The sequence below is a fragment of the Euprymna scolopes genome, chromosome 41, assembly GCF_053919585.1.
Source record: "Euprymna scolopes isolate OS-2025 chromosome 41, ASM5391958v1, whole genome shotgun sequence".
Lineage (NCBI taxonomy): Eukaryota > Metazoa > Mollusca > Cephalopoda > Sepiida > Sepiolidae > Euprymna > Euprymna scolopes.
In genome coordinates this window covers 7,450,635-7,478,493 of record NC_136522.1, presented here as the reverse complement: position 1 = coordinate 7,478,493, position 27,859 = coordinate 7,450,635, and the positions used below count along the sequence as shown (strand labels likewise).

General features: G+C 36.0%; 1 protein-coding gene across 2 annotated transcripts in view; it reads right to left on the bottom strand.

Annotated features, from left to right (window-relative positions):
* Positions 1-27,859, bottom strand: part of LOC145266325 (atrial natriuretic peptide-converting enzyme-like) — a 378,936-nt gene that overhangs the window by 25,429 nt on the left and 325,648 nt on the right. For both annotated transcript variants that reach the window (XM_080121906.1, XM_080121905.1), the window contains 4 exons: positions 24,141-24,273; positions 13,463-13,573; positions 8,162-8,211; positions 23-203 (listed from right to left, as the gene is read on the bottom strand). In XM_080121906.1, coding sequence (XP_079978032.1) covers positions 23-203; positions 8,162-8,211; positions 13,463-13,573; positions 24,141-24,273 — 475 coding nt within the window. The remainder of the gene's footprint in view (positions 1-22; positions 204-8,161; positions 8,212-13,462; positions 13,574-24,140; positions 24,274-27,859) is intronic.

Genomic DNA, 27,859 nt, shown 5'->3' with positions numbered 1-27,859 from the left:
GAAAGAATCCGTTTCTACTTACTTGCCCATGCAGTGCGCGGCCGAGATGATCCACTCTTCATTGAGAATACCCCCGGAACAGAAATATCTTTTAGCAGAGCCACCCAGAACTGAGACCACCCAAGGCCATGTACCCGGTTTCACCTCCAGTCCCCCGACGATGCGTAGCGGCGATCGGTAAAATGCCGGACGGTTACCGCAAACTTGAAAAAAATAAATAAAATAAATAAAATAAAATAAAAAAAAGAAAAAGAAAAAAAAAGAAAGAAAATTATTTTCAAAGCAAGGAAGGGGGGGGGGGAATAACACGTATGGCTCAAGTACCAGAGTGTTTATTTTATGTTTAGGCTCTGAAGTTATTTGACGCAATTTTAAAATAAAAGATTGCCGAAAATGGAATGCAAAAGGAAATTCAGAAATGAATGCCGATGCTCAAAATGGGGGGGGGGGTAAAAATCTATAAACATTTTGACCCCCCCCCCCGCCGCATTTACTTAAAGATTCACCAATAATCAGGAAATTAACCAATTTTAATGAAGTTTCCAGTATTTATCAAATAATGATCATGGAATATATTGAACTCATTATTTTTGTTTTAATCTGAGTAGAAATGTAATACTTTGTTTAAACAAAAGATACCTTCACTAAAATACCTTTACTAAAGTTATGATTTTCTGTAGTAAAATAAAAACATTAATGAATTTATCTTTGCGTTCTTTTTATGAAAATAAATTATCGTAAATTGTAACAATAAAAGAAAAAGATTTTTCCAGGAACATTGCGAAAAATACCCCTAAAGTCTGTATTAATGAATTCGGTATAACTCAAAAGAAAAATTAATTTCTCGATATACCGATATTATCATTGAATTAAGCATTGTTTATTTAATATTTTCACACAAAAAGATTATGATAGCAAAAATATTTCTACTTTTTTTTTTAATCAAAGGGATAGTATAGTAGTATTGGAGAATTTGCAAGGTGTCATTATTTAGGGGGGGCGGTTCATCAGGAATTTGTTTGTGTTGGACTTGAAGACATCTAGGTTGAAGTCGGGAGGGAAACAGGCAAGCGGAACAGAGTTCCACAGGCGTGCAGTTCTAAGAAAGAAGCTTTGTTCATGGTATCTACGTTTTGATTTAGGCACAGATAGGGAGTGGGGAAAATTATTGACGGTGGTTTCAGCTAATCGGGTGTTTTTTGAAAAAGATTGGCGAGGGGGGACCAGAGAATGGAGCTCAGACGAGCACCTGCCATGGAAATAACGATAGAACAACGACAGGCTCGCTACGTCTCTTCTGTGGGGAAGAGGTTGCAGGGTAAAGAAAAGGGCATCCCACACCAAGCCACGGAGTCTATTTTGTACTCTGTCAAGGCAGGATAGGCTGTTTTTAGCAGCCCCCGCCCAGATGTGGCTGCAGTACTCCAACTTTGGACGTACTTAGCTCTTATATAGATAGAGAATTGCACCATTAGTGAGATATCTTCTGGGGCGGTAGAAGGATCCCACCATTTTCCCAGCAACCTTGGCCACAGACTTGATGTATGTGTTCCATTTAAGATCAGGTGTAAAGGTCAAACCCAGGAGCTTATCAAAGCCTGCGGCCTCCCTTAGACGAGAGCCATCCATTTCAATTGATGCCAGATGGGGATCAGAGCGTTTATGATGTAAAGATAGGAGCTTGGTCTTAGATGCATTAAAGGTAACCAGCCACCTCTTTCCCCACTGTACCACGCGCTCAAGATTAGAGGAGAGTGAATCAGAGAGAACATCATCATTTACAGCCTTTGATGTGTTGCCATAGATGGTCGTTTCATCAGCATAGATGTCAACGAAAGATTTTAGTATGTGTTTTGGGAAATCATTCTACTTTTTTTTTTTAATTACAGGTTTCGCATAATTTATATATGTAAGATTTTAATAATTTCCTTGCTTGCATGAATGTGAAACTTTCGGCGTAAGATAATTTTCATATAGAATCCTGAACAATAATTAAAAAAAAATTAATTTGTAAACAGGAACATAGAAAAATAATTAAATTAAAAAATAGTGAAATGATACAAACGTTCAAGATAGGAATGTACGGATGCACGTCTGGGGAAAAAAGAAAACTAACACTCCCCTTTCTCCGCTTTAATAACATGACGTCATTTTCACAGTCATTCGACTGGCTGAAATTTTGGGCTTCCGTATATCCCGTGTTTACAAAACTTCCAATTTTGCGAAGAGCAAAATCGCTCGTTTTGGGGACTAATTTACCGTTTTTTTTTTGTACAAACAAGGTGTTTATTTTTTTTTTTTTATTATTATTTAATTCAATATCTTATGACTTTATTTTAGTAATTATCTTTGAAATAGACCCAGAAAACTAATATTTATCTTTTAAAGGATTTTTACAATGAATTTATTTAACTTCAAAATTTAGCTAAATCACCGTGAAAACATTTTTTATAACTTTTTTCACGTGTACAAATATTTTTTTTTTCTTTTTGGAAATTAACTTTAGTCTTTAATCTTTCTTTCTTAAAAGGCTGACTGGGAAGCTATCAGAGATCTTATCAGAGACGCCCCATGGGGAAATATTTTTTCTCTTCCTGCTGAACAGTGTGCAACTGAGACCACTGAATGGTTCAAAACTGCAATCGAAGCGCATGTTCCCATGCGGAAATTCTATAGCAAGCCCCACTCTCCCCAATGGTTTACTTCGACTTGCGCAACTGCCATTGCTCAAAGGCAGCATGCATTCCGCAGGTTTAACCGACATAAGTCCAGTTCAAACAGACAAAAGTACATAGAAGCTAGAAGTAACGTTAAGAAAGAAATAGCGACAGCTAAGAGGGAATTTACGGGAACCACTAAAAAACGCATCGAAGCACAAAAATTAGGAACTCATGACTTCTGGAAAATCTACAACAGTGTAGTAAATAATGGGCAATCAACAATTCCCCCACTAACCAACAATCACGAGGTTCTTTGCCCAGCAACCGAAAAGGCTAACATGCTTGCCAGTCAGTTTGCCTCCAACTCTACACTGGACCCTCTAGACCACCCCCTACCTGACTTTCCTATGCGGACAGACGCCACGCTAGACGATCTGGAAATCACCCCTGCTCAGGTGCATGCTATCATAAAAAACCTTGACACTTCCAAAGCATGTGGACCCGACCTCATCCCAGCTGTGCTATTAAAAAAGTGCTCAGCCGAAGTAGCTCCAGTTCTCTCCAAACTCTACAACAAATGCCTTAATGAATCTTGCTTTCCGAGCTGTTGGAAAACTGCTTCTGTTGTACCAGTATTCAAGAATTCTGGCGAAAGAACTGACCCATTAAATTATCGCCCTATTAGCCTCCTCCCACTTTTTGCCAAAATATTTGAGACCTTAATTAACCATGCTCTAGTCCAGCACCTTACAGATGCTAAACTTCTGACCGACCATCAATATGGATTTAGACAAGCCCGTTCCACGGCAGACATCCTCACTGTAATCTCTGAACGCATATACCATTCACTGGACAAAGCGGGAGAGGGCAAGTACAATAAAAAAAGTATTCGGAAACCTACAAAAAGATTAAAATAAATCGGCTTTCAAAACTAGGTCCCTCTATCTTTATTCGTTTATTTTTGCCCGTACCTAGTGTTTATAATGTTTATTCTATTAAAATAAATGTTTATTGTATTTGTTTTTATTATTATTGGTTTATTGTATTGGCTTCTTTCATATGTTTAAACCATTCCCTGCCAACTAGGAGCATTTGCTTACGAAATTCTTTTTCTATTAGTTAATGCGCGCTCGGCACGGGCGATAACTATGTTTAACTTGAACCGACATCTCAAAATAACGCATATTGAATGGAATGTTTACGAGTTATTTTCTTATTTTATTATATATATTTTTTTACAAGGTGGTCACCACTTATCAAGGCCCGGAAGCCACTCATGGATAAGGGTTATTGTAAGTACAGTACGTTAGTTATCTCGCATTTGGCCCCTGCCATGTATTATGTTTTTTTTTTAGCGAATACGTATATCTATATCTCTATCTCTACAATTATATAAATGCAACTTTGTCTCTGTGTGTGTGTATGTGTGTGAGTTTGTTCCTTATAGACTCCGAAACGGTTGAACAGATTTTCTTTAAAATTTACAGAACTTTAGTGTATAAGTCTGGGAGTGATCTTAGTTAAGTTTTGTCTCAGAATACACCCGATAATTATCGATAATCGATAATCAAAACCGTTATTTCAATTTATCTATCATCGGTAAAGTCATTTTTCCCATGTCGTCGCTTAGCAACAATAATAGAACAACGGGCCGTGAAAATTCTACTCTGGGTAAGTTGATAGCGTATTTTTATGTTATTTTATTCATTTATTTATTTATGGGTTTTTTTTTTTTGCATGGCGTGGTCTATAGGTTCAAACTCCGCACGTAAATTTCTTAATTTTTTTATTAACTGCAAAGAATTTTATACGACTTGAAAATTTACATGTTTTTTTTTTTGCGTGTGTTGCATGACGTGGTTCAAACCCACACGTAAATTCTGGAAAGAAGTTTATATAAAATAATTTTATATAAGAAACAGTAGGTTCTCTACAGTGCAATGTAGCACCGAGAAAAAATATCGTAAGACAACCTTTTGTTTTTGCATCAGTTAATTTGCGTAGAAAAAAAGAATAAAGTATTAAACAAAAAAAGATGAAAAGTTTTGATAACCATTTCCATTTTAATTTTGTGTAGATAAGTTATAAGTTGAACGATTCACTATAAATAAAAGCAGATTTGAGTTTATTACAAAAAAATATACAAACTGATCAAAACTGGAAATCCCTTCAAAAAAAAAAAGGCCATGACAATTCCTTTATAAAAAGTGGGCCCTGCAATTCTTAAAAAAAAATGGCAAATACTTATAAACAAACAAAAAAAGAAATTATTTTTATTACAAAGAATATACGAACTGGTAAAAACTGACACATTTGCTGTGAGTATTCTCGTAGACTGGCCTAGCCTTGCCCGCTACAACTCGTAACAATTCTTTTCCTATTAGTCAATGCGTGCTCAGCATGTACAAAAACTGTTGTACTTGAACTGCTGTCTCAAATAATTGAATCGTACGTTTATGAGTTATCTCGTATTTGGCCCCTGCAATGTATTTCTTTTTCAGAAATAAAAATATAGGAATGTGAAATATTCGTTGATCATTATTCAATCCCGGGCAATGTCGGGTCTCCCTGTATATAAGTTATAAGTTGAACGATTCACTATAAATAAAAGCAGATTTGAGTTTATTACAAAAAATATACAAACTGATCCAAACTGAAAATTCATTTAGTAAAAAAAAAAAAAAATGGCCCATTTCTTTATAAAAAGTGGGCCCTACAATTCTTGCAAAAAAAAAAAATTGGCAATTACTTATATACAAAAAAAAAGTTATTTTTATTACAAAGAATATACAAACAGGTAAAAACTGACAATTCCTTTAGTAAAAATGGCTTGTTACAATTCCTTTAGTAAAAATGGCTTGTGACAATTCCTTTAGTAAAAATGGCTTGTGACAATTCCTTTAGTAAAAATGGCTTGTGACAATTCCTTTAGTAAAAATGGCTTGTGACAATTCCTTTAGTAAAAATGGCTTATGACAATTCCTTTAGTAAAAATGGCTTGTGACAATTCCTTTAGTAAAAATGGCTTGTGACAATTCCTTTAGTAAAAATGGCTTGTGACAATTCCTTTAGTAAAAATGGCTTGTGACAATTCCTTTAAAGATAAAAATTCTAATAAATATTCCATATTTATGTGCATTATTTGCTGACTTTAGTTTTTGGAAATTGCAGAAAAATAGCTTGGCAATGACAAATTTAAATTTTGGCAGCAAATGTGTTAAAAGGTCTTATATGCCACCACCGAGAAAAAGAGAAAATCCTAAGTCAACCTTTTGTTTTTGCGTCAGTTAATTTATGTAGAGAAAAGAAAGTATTAACAAAAAAAAAAAAGTTTTCATTACCAAATTGCGTAGAAATGCTGAATTTTGCTTTAAAGAGCGTTTATATTAGTCGTATTAATTTAGCATCTAAAAAGCCGTGAAGAAGAAGAGTGGATGATGAAAAAAATGTTGTGCTTACATCAGTTCAAATTCATGTTGTCTCGGCCGCCTTAAGGAAAAAGAATCGAATCAGCTGCTCATCAGTAACAAACAAGGAAAGAACGAAAAATCGTTAACTTATAAAACCGGAAGTCAAGAGTGCCTCAGCTGCATTTGATCCCATATAAATCCGTTAATTTTTAAGATTTTCTAAAATTTTAATAAGTTTTATTTTAGTACTTGTCCAGAATTCCCCCATATATATATATATATATATATATATATATATATATATATATATATATATATATATATATATATATATATATATATATATATATATATATATATATATATAGGTGCACGTACTGTGTGATAGTAAAATTCAAAATTTTTAATATTGAATTTCAAAACAAACCAATTGTCTCTATTTAATTGTTGTGTTACGGTAATGAATATATCCAAAAGTTATAAAAACCAATAGGTAAAAAAAAATTATTAAAGAAAACATTAGTTGACGAAAATTAGCGAAAATAAAATGTTTAGCTTAAAAAGCATGAGAGAGTTCCAAAGGGGAGGTAAATCGCATGTAACTATTGCCAATTTCTTTTAATAAATTGTGCGTCAACACTAGGGTCAAGATCAAAGTGTAGTATCTGTTCCGGCAGATGCTGCACTTAAGATAATTTGTACCAGTCAATGGAGGTGAAACCCTCTATACTGGGACAATTATTATTTTTGGTAACCAGAGTGCCCCCTTTTTGCCTACTTTTAGGGGAGCTGGTTTTTACCTCACATTAAAAACGGCCTTGTGCCTAATTTGCTCAGTGGGGGAGCAAATAAACACCATCTGTTCCAGCAGATACTGCAAGCAAAGACCATATGTGGGGGCGACCCCACATATAAGACCTTGGTCAATGTAGGGGCAACCCTTCATACCAATTGTCACTAACCAGCTCCCCTACTCCCCGGGGAGTTGGTCCCCATTTCCCCTTCACTCCTCACATTAAAAATCGGCCTTGTGCCTAATTTGCTCGGTGGGGGAGCAAATAAATACCATCTGTTCCGGCAGATGCTGCAAAGCTATGACTAGCAAAGACCAGCTATGACTAGCAAAGACCATATGTGGGGCCAACCCCACATATCTGAACTTGGTCACTGAAGGGGCAACCCTTCATACCAACAGTTTCTAATCCAGCTCCCATTTCCCACCTCTCGGGAGCTGGTGCCCCCCTTCCCTCCATCTCCACATTAAAAAACGGCCTTGTGCCTTATTTGCTACGTGGGGAAGCAAATAAATACAAAGATCAAAGTGTAGTATTTGTTCCGGCAGATACTGCAAGCAAAGACCATATGTGGGGGAAACCCCACATATAAGACCTTGGTCAATGTAGGGGCAACCCTTATACCAATTGTCACTATCCAGCTCCCCTACTCCCCGGGGAGTTGGTCCCCATTTCCCCTTCACTCCTCACTTTAAAAATCGGCTTTGTGCCTAATTTGCTCGGTGGGGGAGCAAATAAATACCTCAAAGTGTAATATCTGTTCTTCAGATGCTGCACTTCAATTTCTTGTTCTCTGTCAGTGGAGGAGAAATCCTTCACGCCTGAGACAATTTTTATTCTTTGTTCCTTTTCTCCACATTAAAAAAACGATCCTGGTGTCCAACTCTGTCCTGTGGGGAGGCATGACGTCAGCAAATGCACACTTGCCAATTTGCATACGTGCTTTAAATGCGGCTGCTGTTGCGGCTGCTTTTCTCGTTACAATAAGAGCATACTGCTTCCTTACATTTATTTAATTTGTGACATTATTTAATCAATTCTTAATGCTGCAATTTTGTCCTTTTCTAGTCCAGTTTTAACAACTAGTCCTTTACTTTTCTATGTTTAAGCTTAACCATATTACTTTTCATGCTCGCATTTTTCTATTGTAATATATATATATATATATATATATATATATATATATATATATATATATATATATTACATACATGTATAAAACACAGATTGATGCGGTATTCAACAATAGAGCTAATAAATAAGATGAAAAAAGAAATTAGATATTAAAGCAGCTCACCTGCAGTCCCACACGCCAGTTTGACGATTTCATTATTCGTACAGGTGGCACTATGTAAAAAAAAAAGAAGAAAAAAAGAAATGTTAATATCTTAAAGGACATAAATGGATATTAAAATAGGGAGGAGGTTTAACAGACAGGAAAAAAAAACTATAAAAAAAATAATAAAAATAGCAGCAATAGAAGGGAAGTTAAGACAATACAATTTTTTTTTTTTACATGGAGGTCACCACTTATCAAGGCCCGGAGGCCACTCAGGGATAAGGGTTATTGCGTGTACAGTAATCAATGAGATAGTATTGTAGTAATCATTAGTATTGGAGATTTGATAGAGTGTCTTACTTAAGAGGGCGGTTTGTCAGGAATTTGTTTATGTTGGACTTGAAGACATCCAAGTTGTAGTCAGGTGGGAAACAGGCAAACGGAACAGAGTTCCACAGTCGTGCACTTCTAAGAAAGTAGCTCTACTCATGGAATCTACGTTTGGATTTAGGCACAGATAAAAAGTGGGGAAAATTATTGACAGTAGTTTCAGCTAGTCGGGTGTTTTTCGTGAAAGATTGGCGATGGGGGGGACGAGAGATTGGAGCTCAGACGAGCCATTGCCATGGAAATAACGATAAAACAAAGACAGGCTCGCAACATCTCTTCTGTGGGAGAGAGGCTGCAGGAAAGAGAACATGGCATCCCCCACTAACCTACAAAGTCTATTTTGTACTCCGTCAAGGCAGGATAGGCTGTTTTTAGCAGCTCCTGCCCAGATGTGGCAGCAGTACTCCATCCCTGGACGTACTTGGCTTTTATACAGATAGAGAATTGCATCAGTAGGGAGATATCTTCTGGAGCGGTAGAAGGATCCCATCATTTTTTCAGCGTCCTTGGCAACAGACCTGATGTACGTGTTCCATTTCAGATCAGGAGTAAAGGCCAAACCCAGAAGCTTGTCCAAACATGGAGCCTCCCCAAGACGAGAGCCATCCATGTCAAAACAAAACAAAAAGCTTACAAATACAAAGCAATGGAGGTCAGTTCTATCAAAATGTGAACGGAAGAAGAACGAGACCAGAACAACCGAACCCGACAAAAACAAAACACTACTGGAGCCAGATATGGGAAAAGCGACAGGGTCATAATAGAAATGCCGAATGGCTGAAACACATGAAAGAGGAGTCGCAACAAATCGAAGAAGGGACAGAGAATGAAATCGGCAAGGAAACCCTCAAGACAACTCTACATCAAATGAGAAACTGGAGAGCACCAGGTCACGACGGAATACATACCTCTTGCTTTAAAAAATTAACAACACTACATGAAATACTAATTCAGAACCAGAAAAGATGTATCCAAGAAACAAAAGACACAAAAAAGAAACAGCCCCAGAAACTACAGACCAATAACATGTTTACCTACAATGTGGAAAATACTAACAGCACAACTGAGGAAGCATTCATTATTCCCTTCATAATCGCCGACTGCTTCCCGAGGAACAGAACAGATTCCAAAAAAGAAAAGGAGGAACACATTACCTATTATAAAGAAATAAAAAGAAACAAACCGAGTTACGTGTTCATCAACGTTTCGTCTTTATTTCGAGATTTCATTTGATGAACACATAACTCGGTTTGTTCCTTTTTATTTCTTTATTTTGTCGGAATACTATTTCCATTATTCTCATCATCACCTATTATACATAGACGAAAGAATCTTGAAGGAGGTAAAAAGTAGAAAAATTCAATATGTTATTGCTATGCATCTTATGAGATGAATGGCCAATTATTATGATTTGAGGTTCAAATAAACAGCTACAGCAGCAATTGGAATACACCCTACTAAAGCCTGATTGTCACGGCTGTTGAATTTTAAAAAAATGCAATCTGGACGTGAGGATAATTTAGAAGAACGAGTTGCGATAAAATTTTGTTTTAAATTTGGATAAAATGCCACAAAAACGTACATGCAAGAATCGAACATCAGTTTTTGAGCGGCATAAGAGATTCAAGGAAGGCAGAGGGTCTGTGAAGGATGGTGAGAGGTGTGGTAGGAGTAAGGAAGTCAGAACACCAAAGTTGATTGGCCAAATAAAAAATTTCCTGAATAAGGACCGTCGTGTGTCAATAGAGACAATAAGCGCACATTTTGATGTCAGTGTGGGAACTGTACACAAAATTATTCGCAAGGAACTGAAGATGTGGAAGATTTGTGCGAAGGCACCAGTCCACAACTCCATTCTTGTTACAGACTATTCAACGAAGATGAGCATCGAGACAGTTCCTCACCCTCCCTATAGTCCAGACCTTGCTCCTTGTGACTTTTGTTTATTCCCCAAGCCCAAGAAAAACCTTAGAGGTCGTCGTTATGAGACGACTGAGGAGATGAAGAGAGGCTGTGACGAGGGTCATTGAGATGCTCACACAAGAGGACTTCCATGTGACCTTCCAGAATTTGCTGGAAAGGTACAAGTGCATTGCAGCCGGAGGAGATTGCTTCAAAAGGAGACTAGAGTTTCATGTGTGTACTATCAATAAAAGTATCTATACGAAAAACAGTTTGGAAACTTATTGAAGGCACCTGATATGTAAAAGAAGAAGCTTTTATGAATTTGAACCACTAACAATAACGCGCATGGGTACAAATACGCGTTTAACGTTTTGCTTATATATATATATTAGCAGGGGTGCCCGGCGTTGCTCGGGTGTTTGGAGGTGTATGCTGTGCAAAAAAAGCAAAAAAACAAAAAAAATGGTTAATTTTTTAAAACTTTGACCCCTATTATGTCCCCTTAAAATCTATTGTTTCGGGCTCAAATCACTTTATTAAGTTAGATCCATGTTCAAGGAACCTATATCTAAAATTTCAAGTGTCTAGACCCAAAATTGTCGGAGGAGTTTGGTAGAGTTCTTAAAGGTCAAATCGTTGAAATTTGACCCCTTAACAGCCAAATTTCTGGCTGACACCCGTCACATCGATTTTCCCAAATCTCAGTACCCGGTATTTCAAATTTCGAGTCTATAGACTAAAAATTGACAGAGTTATTGCGTAGGGAAATGTACACAGACAGACAGACAGACAGACAGACAGGCAGACAGACAGACAGACACGTTCACTTTTATATATATATATGTGTGTGTGTGTGTGTATATATATGTATGCATATGTATATATACATACATGTATGTATATATACATATATATGTATGTATATATGTATGTATATATATGCATATATATATATATATATATATATATATATATATATATATATATATATATATATATATATATAATTAACTGAAGAGACACCATCTGGAAATAAAAAATTAATAACTATCTTTTTTGTTTCAGTAGAGATGCCGGTAAAATTAAATTATTATTTTTTTTAAATAGAAAATCCAAAGTTAATGATATCAGAAAATAGGCACAATTTTTCTGATTTTGATAGAATCAAAAGTTTTTTTTCTTATTTCTGATTCCGATTAATCGTCCCAACACTAATATATATATATATATATGTTAAGAAAGAAAGAAAGTGTGTGTGTGTGTGTGAGAGAGAGAGAGAGAGAGAGAGAGAGAGAGAGAGAGAAAGAGAAAGAGATGCATGTCTGAAGGGTAAGTATTTCGATTCCTGATTCCGATTAATCGTTTCGAAACTAATATATATGCATATAAAATGGAGAGATAGATAGATAGATAGATAGATAGATAGATAGAGAGAGAGAGAGAGAGAGAGAGAGAGAGAGAGAGAGAGAGCACGAGAGAGAAGGGCATGTCTGAAGGGTAAGTATTTCGATTCCCGATTCCGCTAATTGTCCCAACATTATATATATACTGATGAGCTGTGAAACAGCGAAACAGTACTGTATGTGGATGACTATAGTGCTCCTCACCTTGAGTTGAGCATATTGAGAAGTGAAACACGAATTACCATTAGCATATAAGCGACGCTCTTTGTGTAAACAAATCGAGCGGAGGTATTTCGAACGATATCAAAACATCGTTAAACTCACTACTCGTTCAAGCAGCCGCCAATAGCGTAATGGTTAGGATAAGAAAATAGGCACACTATAGTGCTCCTCACCTTGAGTTGAGCATATTGAGAAGTGAAACACGAATTACCATTAGCATCTTTGTGTAAACAAATCGAGCGGAGGTATTTCGAACGATATCAAAACATCGTTAAACTCACTACTCGTTCAAGCAGCCGCCAATAGCGTAATGGTTAGGAGCCTTGACTGCCGTACAAACGGTCGGGTTTCAATCCTGGCTTGAGGTAGTTGCCTGTCTAGCCGCACTGATGAGCTGTGAAACAGCGAAACAGTACTGTATGTGGATGACTATAGTGCTCCTCACCTGGCTTGAGGTAGTTGCCTGTCTAGCCGCACTGTGAAACAGCGAAACAGTACTGTATGTGGATGACTATATATATATATATATATATATATATATATATATATATATATATATATATATATATATGTATGTATATATATCCATATGTATGTATATATATGCGTGTATATATGCATATGTATGTATACATACATATCTATGCATATATATATGTGTATATATATATATATATATATATATGTGTTAATATAGATATATACATATCTATTCACGTGAAATCACTTTTTTCTTCACCTCTGCTTCATTTTTTGTTATCAAGTAAGATCTTTGAAAATACTTTTGCAAGCAAAATCCGATCCCGCATTTTGCTAATTCCTACCCTCTGATGAGAAGGAAAGTATTTCTTCGAAACTCCGCGGATTAAGGACTATCCACTTATTTAGTGTTTCCTTTTCAAATTAAATATTTTTTAACTCTTTTTCAAAGTGATTTTTAACATGTTTTTTTAACTATTTGCTCATATATATGCAGAGAGAGAGAGAGAGAGAGAGAGAGAGAGAGAGAGAGAGAAACAAATGTGAGTGCGTGTGTGTGTGTTTATATACACATGTGTGTGAGAGAGATGTGTGTATCTGAATGGCTAAGTTTTCAGATTCATATATGCAAAATAACAAAATAATTTTTTTCATTATTAAATGCCCCAAAGCGCCAGCTCCACACACAGATCGCTTAACTTAGTCATGAGAAGCAAGAAATCTAAAAATAAAAATAATTTTTTTTTAAGGAAATAAAAAGAAATCATTTCGAGTTAATTACACAATCCAACTTCTCTCAACGCGTTCCAACGGAAATGTAAAAATTGTTACGGATATAAATATCCAATAATAGCTGTCAATGCTTTCGTGGTAACATAAACTACGATTTCGACGGATAAACATATTGAAATAGACTTACTTGATGGATACAATTTCCTGCAGTGTACTGCCGTTCGACTGGGTAGTTCCAACAATGACGAAATATCTGGAGAATGGCTTAACCGGTTGGAACACAGTGTTAATGACAGAGCTGGAGATAAAAAAAGAAAAAAAATATATATATATACTAGACTACCCGTGACCCGTTGGGTCAGTATGTTATATTAGCTATGGAATTAATGTATGAGCGTGACACTTGTGACGCAAAGAAAATAGTTTTTTTTGTGACATAACAGAAACATTTCTATGAAAGTATATTAAAATGAAAAACGATATAGATAGATTTCTATGAGTAGTTCTGTTTATAATTGTTTATTTTTGGAAAAACAAAACTTACAGCCATTGAATTATAAGTGGTTTGCCATACTTATAGGTAAATGTGCACTGAACAGATACCATAATACTTAAAGTTAAATTCAAATTTTGATATATCTTTTAATTTAAACGCGAAAGAAAAATACAATTGGGACGCTGAAAACGTACACAGTAAAACAATACGTTTTATTGTCGTGTTGATTATTTATTTGTAACGCAAATTAAAAAAAAATTCGGGGTTATTTATGTTGGTAGTGTAGAAGAAAATGTATGAATGTTTTTGTAAGAAAGGTGTATTAAAAAAATGGAGAATAAATTTTAAAATAAGTCGGTGGGTAAATCGCCGTTGTAAAATGCTCTTATGGTCGTCAACGGGTTAAAGTAGATTTATTTGTAAGAAAATTGCGTTAAAATAACTTAAACGTAATACGGAAATGAACGATGTAAAAAAATGCAGAAAGTATTAATAATTGTTTATTTGAATAATTTAAACGTGAAAAAACAAAACAAAAAAAAAACAATTAAGACGCTGAAAACGTACACAGTAAAACAATACATTTTATTGTTGCGTTTATTATTTGTTTATGTACACATACGCAACCGGAAGTCGTAAACCGGATGATGGGTTACAATAGCTCATACAAGGTCATTCGAGTTTTATCATTATATAGATAGATATAAATTACTTTCAATACTCATCCGAGAAGAAGCTTATTTTTTTTTTACTACAGGGTGGCCCACTTGAAAGTAGCCCGATATTTTCTAGTGTTCCTCTAATCATATTTTTTTTCATATTAAGCGGCCCACCTCAAAGTAGCCCAATCACCTAACGACAAACTGACATGTATTAAAACGTGGAGAACAAACTAAATAGTTACAATATAGTAAATGGTAAAAGTGCAGAATAGTTAACAGTGGATAAATTTTATATACAGGATGGCCCACTTAAAAGTAGCCCGATCTCTTTAATCTTTCTCTTATAGACCAACTGACACCACAAGACAATTCTTTTTCCAACAAGATGGCGCTACATGCCACACGTCTCACAGATCACTGACACGAGTTCATGACATGTTTAGGGAAGAGAGAACAATAAACAAAGGGTTATGGCCACCACGTTCCTCGGACTTGTCATCACGTGATTTTTATCCTTGGGGGGACTTTAAAACAAAAAGTTTATGCAAATAATTCTCACAATCTATAGCAACTAAAGGAGAACATTATCAACGTTATCAGGAGAACCACCAGAGAAGATATGCAGACAGTATCTGCAAACGTTGTTAAACGTGCCCAGAAATGCATAGATGTCAACGGGGAGCACGCCCAGCATCTTTTATAAAACTACTTAACAATAAAAGAATGTTCCTTCTCTCTACTACATTTTCTGGGCTACTTTTAAGTGGGTAATTCTGTATTATCCTCCCTCGAATCAGTTAGATTATGCAGCTGATCTAGATGTTATCCCGGGTTCCGTAATAGATTTGGGATAAGATATGGCAAATAAGAAATGGCATATATATATATATATATATATATATATATATATATATATATATATATATATATAATATTGCTAATTCCTACCCTCTGATGAGAAGGAAAGTGTTTCTTCGAAACTCCGCGGATTAAGGACTATCCACTTATTAAGTGTCTCCTTTTCAGATTAAATATGTTTTTAATCTTTTTCGAAGTGTTTTTTAACATATTTTATTAAATATTTGCTCTTATATATATATATATATATATATATATATATATATATATATATATATATATATATATATATATATATATATATATATTAGGGGATTAGAACAAGAGTCTAAAGAGTAGAGTATAATTTATGGATTTTGTTTGTTCTTCCTTATAAAACAGATTTTTAATTTTAATTTTAAATTATCAATCATCTTACTCTCTCTCAATGTTTCACACTCCCATATATTTATTGTCATCGAAATCAATGAAATCGCCCAATTTTCAATCAAGATTGATTACCTGCTCTAGTTGGGGATCCCTCACAGTGTATCGGGAGGAAGCTTTACATTACTCCCCGCAGTGAATTAGTTCACAATACATTACATTCTATATTGCCCTGTAGAGAACCTACTATAGATTTTTTTTATTAAAATTATTTTTTATATAATGGCAGGAGTAAAAGTTTAAAATGCAAAAGTCAAGTACCATGGTTCAATTGTGCTCTAAACAGAAACACTCATTTTGAACGTGTCCCTGTTATATCAAATAGCCTACTGTTGATTTTATATGTTGGGCCTTTCGACTTGTGTGATAATAAAACTTCTCAAGTGCACTTGCAATGTTGGTTGTATAACTTTAGTCAAAATCGCCTGTTCTGTCTTTCAGTTATCGATTATGTATTATCGATACTTATTGAAGACATTCCGACATAAAACCTATCCAAGAACACTGCCAGATACACAAAATACCTTCAGTGAAAATTCATAAAAATCGGCCCAGCCGTTTCCGTAGAGAAAAAATTCACACACACACACACACACACACACACACACACACACACACACACACACACACACACAGAGGCACATGCAGACAGAGTTCCTTTTCTATAATAATAGAGATGTGTGAAAATTTCATAATTTAAACTAATTTGAGTGAGTATTCGTTCATTTTCGTTTCCATTTTATTTATTTTAATTTATTTATTTATTTATTTATTTTTATTATTCAATTTTCACCCCAAACAAGGCACAGTGCCACTTTGAAGCAGGGGGCTACTATCAAGGACTTAATTAGCGGGGTCATTATGAAGGGAGATGAGTAGAAAGATGTTTGTTCACATTACACTTGAACTTCTGCATATCAGTCCAGTTGGGAAAGCAGAATCCCGGAAGGGAGTTCCAAAGACCTGCAGTTCTGTGGAAGAAACTATTGGAGTAGACAGCTTTCTTACACCTAGGGATCTCTACTGTAAAGAGATGAGACTTACTAGCTTGTCGGGTTTGTCGGGGGTAGTTACGTCGGGGAGGTGCAAGTGTTTGCAGTTCGTCAGAGCATTCACCATTAAAGTATTTGTAGAACAGGCAGAGGGATGCAACATCTCGTCGATGGGACAGAGGCTGAATCCTAGATGACAGTTCAGGACCTATCAGGTTGGCGACTCTCTTTTGAACCCTCTCAGTTATTAAATTACAAAAAATTATTTTACTTTCAGCATTAATTTCTTTTGTAAATAATGTGTGCAAATAAATTGCAATGGGAATTAGGAAGATGTAGTTTGCTTAAAACATTATGTGCAATGTAAAGGAATTTTTTTTAAAAACAATACAATGTAATTTCACCGCCGCTTGTACTCATTTACAATTTTGAAAATTCTGGATAAGAATTTTTTTTTTAATATTCGAGAGAGCGCTATAGTTATGGGGCGATAACTCCAATTTCTTCTTGGTCAAATAAATAACAATCAAAATTTTTTTCCGAACACAAAAAATATTTGAAAACCAAAACATTTATTTTATAAAAAATGTATCAATATATAATTATAAAAACATTTATTGAAAAGTGCGCGTAAGAAAATATAATTTTAATAAAACAATTTTCTAATTAAAGCACCATTGGAGTTTTATAAAATAATTTTTTTTTTTCGAACAAGTAAATAATTTCAATGAAACATTTTTCAAGCAAAATTGAAGGGTCAACAACAAATTAATAAGTTAAATGACAGTACGAGTTATCCTCCTCTGTTCTTTAACCGAAAAGCGCCACCTGGCGACAGTTTAGTTAAACACACTAAAAAACATGGCGATCGCCCGAATATTGCAGAAGTGACATTTTTTTCAATAATGTTCTTTATTACCTGTTAAGTGAACAGGATGCTGTTGGCGTAGAATCCGAATTTTCGGGATTAAAATACCGTCCACAAAGACGACGTTAGAAAAGGATATGTTTGGTCTCATATTTCTTTTTTCTCTCCAGTCGGCCGTTACTGGAACGCACGCAGATTGACATCAAATCAATTTCAATTTCAATTTTTTCTTTAAGGTCAACTTTTTAACGCATGCAAGTGTGACACAATGGAGAGCGCTCTTTTTGTGGGAGCTGAGGCTTCTACGTTAATGAGCCTTGTGTCTAACTTGTCTGTACTTATGAGGTGCAGATGTGTTAAGCAGGTTCTTTGTGATTTTGAAAATGTTAGAATATTTCAATCTGGGATGACTCGAATCAAGAATGACAGTTTGTTTACAATATTCACCTGAGTCAAAACGATTTGAGACCTTAGAAAACGAAAGGTCAAACCCACAGAACTCATCATCGAGGCATACAAAAACAAAAAATATATTCACACATTATCTACGAGTATCTCTCTTTCTCTCATTTTATGTCTTTTTCCTTTCTTTTAAATCTCTATTTCTCTCTTTAGCTCCCTTTCTCTCTCTTTTTGTTCATTAAAAAAGGGATTGAATATGATTGTATCGTTTTAAACAGTTTCAACTTACATTCTGGGTGCGACATAGCAGTTTAGCTGCATACGTCTGGTTTCAATTGGTCTTTATAAAACTCTGCTCCGCCAGTGTTAAACGTAAAATAAATTGTATATTTTTTATAAAAATGCATTTGTTCGCTATATTTGTACAAGCGTTAAATTTCAGTATGCGGTCTCTGCCATTTATGCCGACAATGGAAATGCTGCCTTTAACTCAAAAAGCGACCCCTGCCAGCCGGTTACAGCTGACGACATATCCACCCGTTCATGTTTCCATGTGCCTATCGTTTGATATCGTTTCTAACACCTGGGGAGCCGGTTGCGTTCCCAGGACGTTCCTCAACCAAGTAACCCTCCCCGGAAACTATAGTAACATACATGTACATATAAATATTTTTATATACTTGTTATTTATTTATTTATTTATTTCCTTTATTATTTATTTATTTCCTATTTAAAGGAAATAAAATTTAAAATACATTTACTGTATTTTTTTTATTTTTTATATTCTTATGTGTTGATCTACATTTTCGTCAGTGTCTGTAGGTTATGTAACATCGTTTACTTTCAACAAGTTTATATAACCGGAAGTCGCTTGAATCGGTAAATATTCGAAATCGCCACTTTTTCTAAGTAGTATTTCTAAGAGACTCGCTGTTTAATTAAAAAAGGTAACGAACATGATTGCTTATTATTTGACTAGTTAAAATACTACTACTACTACTACTACTACTACTACTACTACTACTACTAATCTATTATAAGAAAGTCATATTCATGTTTGTTTGTTTGTTTGTCCACAATTTGGTTAATATATACAAAGGGTAGATTTCAATACTGAAAACAGATACTATTTATTCAAAAGTAATCAGCATTCAAGAGGTTGCCTCATTTGCATATTACATTAAAGAAAATCTATTTTAATAATTAGCTGTAAAATTTTTAATGGAAACTAGTAGTAGAATTGTTTTAAGTATTTGATTGAGAAATATTATATAAGGCTGACTTATTTATTTTTAATTTAATTGACATTTAATTTAATTCATCATCATCATCATCGTCATCGTCATCGTCATCATCATCATCATCATCATCATCATCATCATCAGCAGCAGCAGCAGCAGCAGCAGCAGCAGCAGCGGTCATGCTGTCTTTTTACAGCGTCGGCGACCACGGTTCTCCAAATTGTAGAGCCATATTAACGATGATGATGATGACGACGACAACAACGACAACAACGACGACGACGACGACGACGATGATGATGATGATGATGATGATGATGATGATGATGATGATGATGATGATGATTAAGCAGAATAGAAGCAGTAAAAAAAGAAGAAAATAAAGGAAGGAAAATATGGGAAGAAGAAGAAGAAAAAAAGAAGAAAAAAGAAAAATTAAAGAAACAAGTAGAAATAGAAGAAAAGGAAAGAGAAGAACAAAAAAAGAACAAAAAAAAGAAGAAAAAGAATATTAAGAAAAAATGATGACAGTAATTTCCAGTTGCTTTTTGTAACCATCAGCTACGTTTAGAAACGGAAGTAAGTTTTCATTTAACCTATGAGTTATTTCCCTTTAAGCTACGAGATTTGATTTCTCTGCTTGAATTTCATAGTTGAAGATGTTTACAAAAATCGAAAATATGGTCAACTTTCCAGGCCTTGATAAATGGTGACCTTTAAATTAAAAAAACAAACAAAAAAAAAAAACGAAAACAACTTAAGATTTCTACTCGGTCATGGCTGACAGAATGAGGGCATGCTACCTCCATGGATTAAAGAGTGCCGTTTGAAATTCCGTGCAGAATCCCGAGTTCGACAGACAGATTCCCAAGTTTCGACAAGATACACCTGAAGAAGAGCGGAGATTACATCGGTTGAAACATTGTGGAAATAAGATTAAAGTAGAAAGTAGACCGAATAATCCAAATGATGTCTGTCTGTTTGTCTGTTTATTTGTGTTCACTAATAACATTTAAGCTGTTAAGCTGTTGAACATAATCGGTTCTCGGTATGATCTTCTTTTTCAGCGGATTATTCTTAAACGGAAAAATTCTTTTAAAAAATTCAAGTAGCTTTTTTTTCTTTTTATCATTTATGTATATTTTTCATTATTTTTTTTCCAATTTCCTCATCATTTCGTTCAAGCTGGGGTGAGGCACCCTACCGGATGTTAGACATTCGCCCAATATCTCATATTTTCCAACAGAGAGATATTTTTAAAGACTGTAACCGGTCATTTAAGAGCGATTGCTTGAATCTCTCTTGCACTTGGTCTATCGGATATATTTGTCAGGTAATTTTAAAAAGTATTTTTAATGAGTCCAGTTGCTTCTATTGTAACGTTGTCATTCTTCTTCTTCTTCTTCTTCTTCTTCTTCTTCTTCTTCTTCTTCTTCTTCTTCTTTAATTGTGTCCTTACATTTTAGCAATCAGAGCAACACGCCGTAAGAAAAAAAATAAATAAAGATATTCAATTCAGATTTTTTTTCCTCTTAAAATGAAGTGCATTTATTCATGGTTCTTCTGCATTGTGTCATGTTTTGAAATTCGCTGTTTTCAATTTCATCAAACGGCCTTTATTGACGGTACTTTCCAAGAACACATTACATAATATTTTAAAAGCCTCTTATTTCGAAATGAAGTTAACAAAACCCTACCGTCTCGACATGTGCTTAAAGTCTTTCCCGGGGCCACATATCTATCTCATGCTCTCATATGCTCTTTCTCGTCCTTGCCACGTGGTGCATTTTTCTCTATTTTTTCTTTCATATCTCTTCCTCTACTGTTACATCACATTGCACACCAGCTTGGTCATTTGTATATGTGTCATGCGGATACTCTTGCTGTTAAATAGGTTGGCGGCTCTGTTAGATAGCTAGATGTCTCCGTTCAACCTCAGGAGACAATTGATACCTCCTGTAATGGTAGCTATGCGTGTAACTGTTCGCCAAGCGTTGGAAAAAATGGAAATGTCACTAACCATATGCGGGTTTAACGGAGGAAGGTTCATGGGAATATGAAATTCACAAGCGATCCCGAGTCGCATGTATATCCCCACTAGGGGAGATGACGACGTTAGGTTTTTGCAACTCTTGCAGGAGGGCGTTGACATTTTCCTACATACAGCACCTGGTATTCCCAAATTGAACACCCATCAGGTACTGACTAGGTTCGACGTTGCTTAACTTCGATGATCTCACACGAACTGCTGTGTCAATATGATTATGCTATACGAGACAAGGATTGCGCAAACCCAACTACACCTCTCCTGAATCGGCACTGCTTGAGTCTAGTGGCCATAAGTACTAGCGACTGGAAACAATGCCGATGTAAGTGTTGAATAGTCGGGGTACATATTTAAGACACATGTATGACAGGGGATTGATTTATAAGGAGGCTGAGAGAGGTGTGTAATACATTATTGAACGAATGTTCAATACATTATTGAAGAAATGTGTAATACATTATTGATGGAATGTGTAATACAGTTCTTTTACATCAGAAGGAGAGAATCATTACTGATGATGGAGGAGGGGACAGGCGGTTATACAAAGTTCGTTAACAAGATGATAGAAAAACACATTTACCTTTCAGTTGTAATAACAACATGAAGACAAACAGTTACAAAATATTAGATGGTGAGTCTTTATTCATCAGGCGGCTGATCGATGACTCATGAATTCAAGCTTGTATGACTACATGGTCTACTCTCCCCCCTACACCTTCGCCTTTAAGGGCATCAGCTCTCACTAAGTTGCTTTCTGACTCTCGTCTGTGACTGTGATTGTCTGATTATTCTAACTTCGAACCCTATCTCAATATATTAAGAATCTCCTTTGTTTATGACGTAAGAGGTGTGTCAACCAATGTGACTTTATCACGTTTCAATTCACCCGTGCCCTTGCACATGTATTTACACACCTCTGATAAACAAACAAAAATCCGTAAATTAAATTGTATCATTTAACCTAGTTGTTGCATTGCATTTTCAACTTTTGTTGTTGTCCATTCTTTTAACTGGCATATTTAATATCCAGTTATTTCTAAAAGAATGTGACAATCGCACTATTTGTGATATAAATAATAATTTAGTTATTTCTAAAAGAATTAACAATTCCTAGGATTTAAATTATACATTATCTTTAACACTTGCCTACAGGGTTCGATTCTAGCTTTTTTCTGATATCATTTTCACTTATCTTTTTTTTTACATGGGAGTTACCACTTATCAAGGTCCAGAGCCCAATCGAGGATAAGGGTTAATGGGTATACATTTTATTGTGATTTAGCGTAGTAAACATTAGTGGGAATTTTATAACTTGGATTACTTAGGGGCGCGGTTCAACAAGAATTTGTTCACGTTGGACTTGAAGACAATCAGATTGTAGTCAGCTGGAAAGCAGGCAAACGGAATAGAATTCTACAGGCGTGAAGTTTTAAGAAAGAAACCCTGTTTATGGAATCTACGTTTAGGTTTAGGCACAGATAAAGAGTGTGGGAAATTGTTGATAGTGGTTTGGGCTAGACGAGTGTTTTTCGTGAAAGTCTGTCGAGTGTGGCGGACCATAGATTGAAGCTCAGATGAGCATCTGCCATGAAAATAACGATAAAGCAGGGATAGGCTCGCTACGTCTCTTCTGTGAGAAACAAGTTGCAGGGAAGAGAAAAGTGCATTCCCCACTAAGCTATGAAGTCTATTTTGTACTCTGCCAAGACAGGATAAGCTGCTTTTAGCAGCTCCTGCCCAGATGTGGCAATAGTACTCCATCGTTGGCCGAACCTGGCTTTTATATAGATAGAGAATTTCATCAGGAGTGAGATATTTACTGGATCGATAGAAGAAGGATCCCAGTATTTTTCCAGCGACTTTGGCAATGGATTTGATATACGTGTTCCATTTCAGATCGGGAGTAAAGGTCAAGCCCAGAACCTTGACAAAACATGAAACCTCCTACAGGAGGAGTCTGCCTTCTTACTTACATGAGAAGAGAACAGCTCTTCTCATGTAATATAAGAAGAGAGCACCTACAGCACCTAGTACTGACGTTATAATTATTGGACTGATGAGGATCTTCCTAAGATTATCGTTTCTGTTTTATCCAGCATCAGGTTATGTTCTATTAACCCCACTTAGTTCAGAATTTGATTTGTGAATACTTATTTTATCCTTGAACCCTGACCGACTTAGAACGCTATTACAAGGCGGAACGATAAAATAATCGCCCTAGAAAAGACGACATGATTCTATTTCCGTTTGATGGAAACCGGTTTTCTTTTTGTGTTGCAAACCATCTACTAGTCGGCCAGTTGTGTACAAATCCGAAGAGCGATAGGAGTCTTCTACCACGTCTGAAATGTTTAACGATTGGAGATGTGCCGCTGTACTACTCATGCTCTCTACCAGTCCAAGCTATGACAACAGGACCATTGCCAACATCCTCAAAATGCAAATCTGGATGGTTCGGAGATGTGCATGCTCTCTACCGATTCAAGTTATGACAACAAAAATATTGGCAGTACCCTCGAAATGCATCGCTGGATTGCCATGAATAACAGAGTTACGAAGGCAAAGTTTCCGACCATGGTCTTTGGTGTGGTTTCAAGTGAGGCCACATCATGTCACCTCACATCTTCGAAGTCGGCTTGAAATCAACACCAAAGTGTACCTGGATGTGCTGAAGAGTGTGGAGAGCCTGATAGACGCAAAACAAAACAAATTTTTTTTTAAAGAATCGTTTTGGGAATCAGAAAATTGGCTTGTTTGTTTCTTCCGATTCCGATTCTAATACTCCAAAATATTGCGATTTTTTTTCCAATTCTGGATTCCGATTCATGGGCATCTATTAAGATGACAGCTCGGCGTAGATAATGCATACTTACGTGTAGCCAAGTTGGTTGCAGACGATGTTTCCAATTGTCAGGTTCCAGTTGTGAGAACATACGGGCAACCAGGAACCGGAAATGGATTCTTTTACAAGGACTTTCCCGCTTTTGGTGCCATTACCAAGTTTCACTGAGAAAAAAAGAAAAAGAACAAATGACTTTAATTATTTTGGGGACAAAAGATTCATATTATTAGTCCTTTACACGTTTAAAACTTAATCCATATGTTATGCGATCGATTATTCAAACAACACACACACACACACACACACACACACTCACATGCACACATGCATACGCATACACATACACATACACACACACATTTCATTATATAAAATTGACGTTTTTTTTTTGTCTATTAAATCTATTTTGGATCCTTTCCAACTTCTGAAAAACGGTCTTCACTTCTTACGGGAACTGACTGATGTAATCGCCATCTTTATCGAAAGTCCGAGTACTTTCCTACCCTTCTGGATTCATCGTCAGGGATAATATAACTGGGTTTGAACAATTTATATAATCTTTTTTTCTGACGATGAATCTAGAAGAGTTGGAAAGTACTCAGACTTGTGATAAATATGGCGATTTCAATCCTACCCAAAGCCGGCAAGAGGATTAGTTGGCCCAAACGTGGTAAGATGACAACAACTATGGAAGGCAGTTAGTTGATTCGGCGTACCTATCCCGTCGTGGTTAACGGCCAGAGGAATAGTTGGCCGAAACGTCGTGAAAGAACTACTATGAAGATGAGGATAATAGTTCGCAATAAATAAATGGAAAAATAATACTCATCTCAAAAAATTCCAATAAATTAAATAATACGAACTGAGTCTTATAAATGAACTGCCTGTTTCAATGGATCATAGGAAGATAAACGAAAACCAATGACAGAATAGATGGTATGTAACATAGTAGCTATATGTCAACTCTTCGTACCCACACGTTGTATGCAGAGAGCCGAAAGGAAACAAAGACCAGGAAAGAATTCGATTCACTTTTCTCCATTGAAGCAACATACATTTATTTACAGGTACTTGTCTCTCCTTCTGTTGTGTCTGTATCAATAACAACACGAACGCAGAAAGTAAAGGTAAAACAAATATATTAAGACGAAAACAAAATACATATTTACAAAGGTGCCGTTGGAAGATTGTCCGGCAGAGGGCGTGTTAAAGTCTTTCATGGAGCAACCAACACATGCGTCTTGCCTATCCGACGTTCGAACACAGCTCCCCGGTCTTGCTGACTTGATACCTTTATCTATATCTTGTTCACCCACGTATGCTAATTAGTGGGCGTCTCCACAACACCAAATGTTTTCTTGTACTCCAATGTGTTTAACAAGTCTCTGCGGGGTCGAACACGTCGTACTCTGTCTTTGTCCGGCCATGTTTAATAAAAAATCTTTCCCTGACGCTCTCGGGCTACGTGGGTAATGTGACTATCTCTCCTTCTCGGGGCCACGCTTTTCCTTTTTTATATTTTTTCATTTCCTTCTTCCTCAATGGGTCGTCACCTCGTACACGGCTTGGTCCTTTGCATACGTTGGCTGCTGCTATTGCTGCCATACTCATGTTAGCGCTCTGTAATAGGTGGTATTAGAAGCATACATGTTAATATTCTGGAAGATCAACTATTATATAAAAAGGGAAATGTGCGTTAGTTTGCATGTGTGTGTGTGTGTGTGTGTGTGTGTGTGTGTGTCTGTGTTCGTGTATGCGCGTGTTTGTATGTCTGCCGTTGTTTGACGGCATCTTGGTTGAATGTTCGAATGCATCTCCTACAAATCTATGTTGCAATTCTAATATTGCATTTAACTAATACATTTCTGATGATTCATTGGCTTTTTAGGCTTTTGTTTTCTGTATTTCTTTCAAGACAAGATGCCCATTGTGACGCAGCAACATTATTTATTACCTGTCACGCCAGTTCCTACTACAACTGAACCCAGATCAAGTTCAAGATTAACTATTAATACTTATTAGGGCTAGGACAACAGCATATTTTTTCACTGTTTTAACCCCTACAAGCACTGTGCTTTGTTTGGAGTGAAATAGCAATGGAAAAAATAAACTTCTAGTTAACGTTCATGATTTTACTAGAATTTTATAAGACTTTCTTAGGACTTAACTCTGTTTTCCAGTTGATTATAACATGATTGTCTTCAAGTTCAATGTAAACAAATTCCTGTTGAGCCGTCGCCTTAAACAATAAAATCAAACACAAATGTCGACTTATGATAACTACATTGCCGTTCACTCATTATTAGGGCTAGGACAACAGCATATTCTTTTCATTGTTTTGACTCTTGAGTGTGTATCTGTTGATATCTTATATGCTTTTATATAGAGCGATGTGGTTCTCGGTTGAATAATTGTGTCTGACTGTCACGCCAGTTCCTACTACAACTGAACCCAGATCAAGTTCAAGATTAACTATTAATACTTATTAGGGCTATAACAACAGCATGTTCTTTCCATTGTTTTTACTCTCGAGTATATATCCGACACAGTTAGACACAGTTAATCAACCGAGAACCACATCACTCTACATGTAAGATATCAATGGTTACGCACTCGAGAGTAAAAAAAAAAAAAAATGAAAAGAATATGCTGTTGTCCTAGCCCTAATAATTATACACATATATGACAGTCTACTCTTTGGGACCAAAAACGAAAGTGCTCAAATCGTTTGTGCGCACATGGCTCCGCGCATACATCTAGGTGAAGGAATGAAAGCAGATAAATTTATTCTGAGCCAATCAGAATCATATCTGTTAAATTGTCGAATTTTTAACTTTTATAGAAGCGTATTTTTTTGTTTAAATTGTCATTTAACCCCAAATAAGGCACAGAGCCACTTAAGCGCGAGGGGCTACTGTTTGAGGCCAGATTTGCAGGGACACTATTTATGGAGTTAGGCAGCGAGATGTCTGTTCACATTGCACTTGAATCTTTTCATATCAGTAAAATCAGGGCAGCAGGGAACAAGAAGGGAAATCAAAAGTGCAGAAATCCGAGGAAAAAGTTATTCAAGTTTTTTTTTAGTTTTTTTTTTAAGTAGAAGGTTTTACGGCATCTAGGGATTTCTACAGTGTAGGGGTGGGATTTTGCTGCTTGTCGAGTTTGTCGAGAGTATTGTCGAGGTGATACTAGTGCTTGGAGTTTGTAAGAACACTTGCCATCGAAATATTTGTAAAACAGCCACAAGGACGTCACATTTCGGCGATGGGACAGAGGTTGGAGCTTAGTGGATAGTTCAGGACCAATTAGGTTGGCGACTCTTTTTTGAACCCTGCCTAGGAGCGAGAGACAAGTGGCAGGTGCTACAGACTTTCATCGCGAAATCAGTTGAAGAGAATGCTAAAATTCATATCAAACTCCGTTTCCTTCGCCTCCATTGCGTTGTAAATACGTTTCTCAACTCACGAACACACCTGTCATACGCATACACACATTTACACACATTGTGACGCAATAACCTTCTTTTTTTATTGCCGCTAGATGTCGTCTTTAACAGGCGGTCGCCATCTTGTTCCACCGCTGGCGAGAATTAAAAAGATGAAGAAACCCCACTGAAACCTTAGCACCGCTGGTGGTGATGTTAGTGACGTAGAGATGACGGCAGGGGGTGGGGGGAAGGCGAGCATTGTTAAAGACATTCAGCCTGAAAACTATGGGGGTGGGGACGGAAAAAAGAGATAATTTATTGGA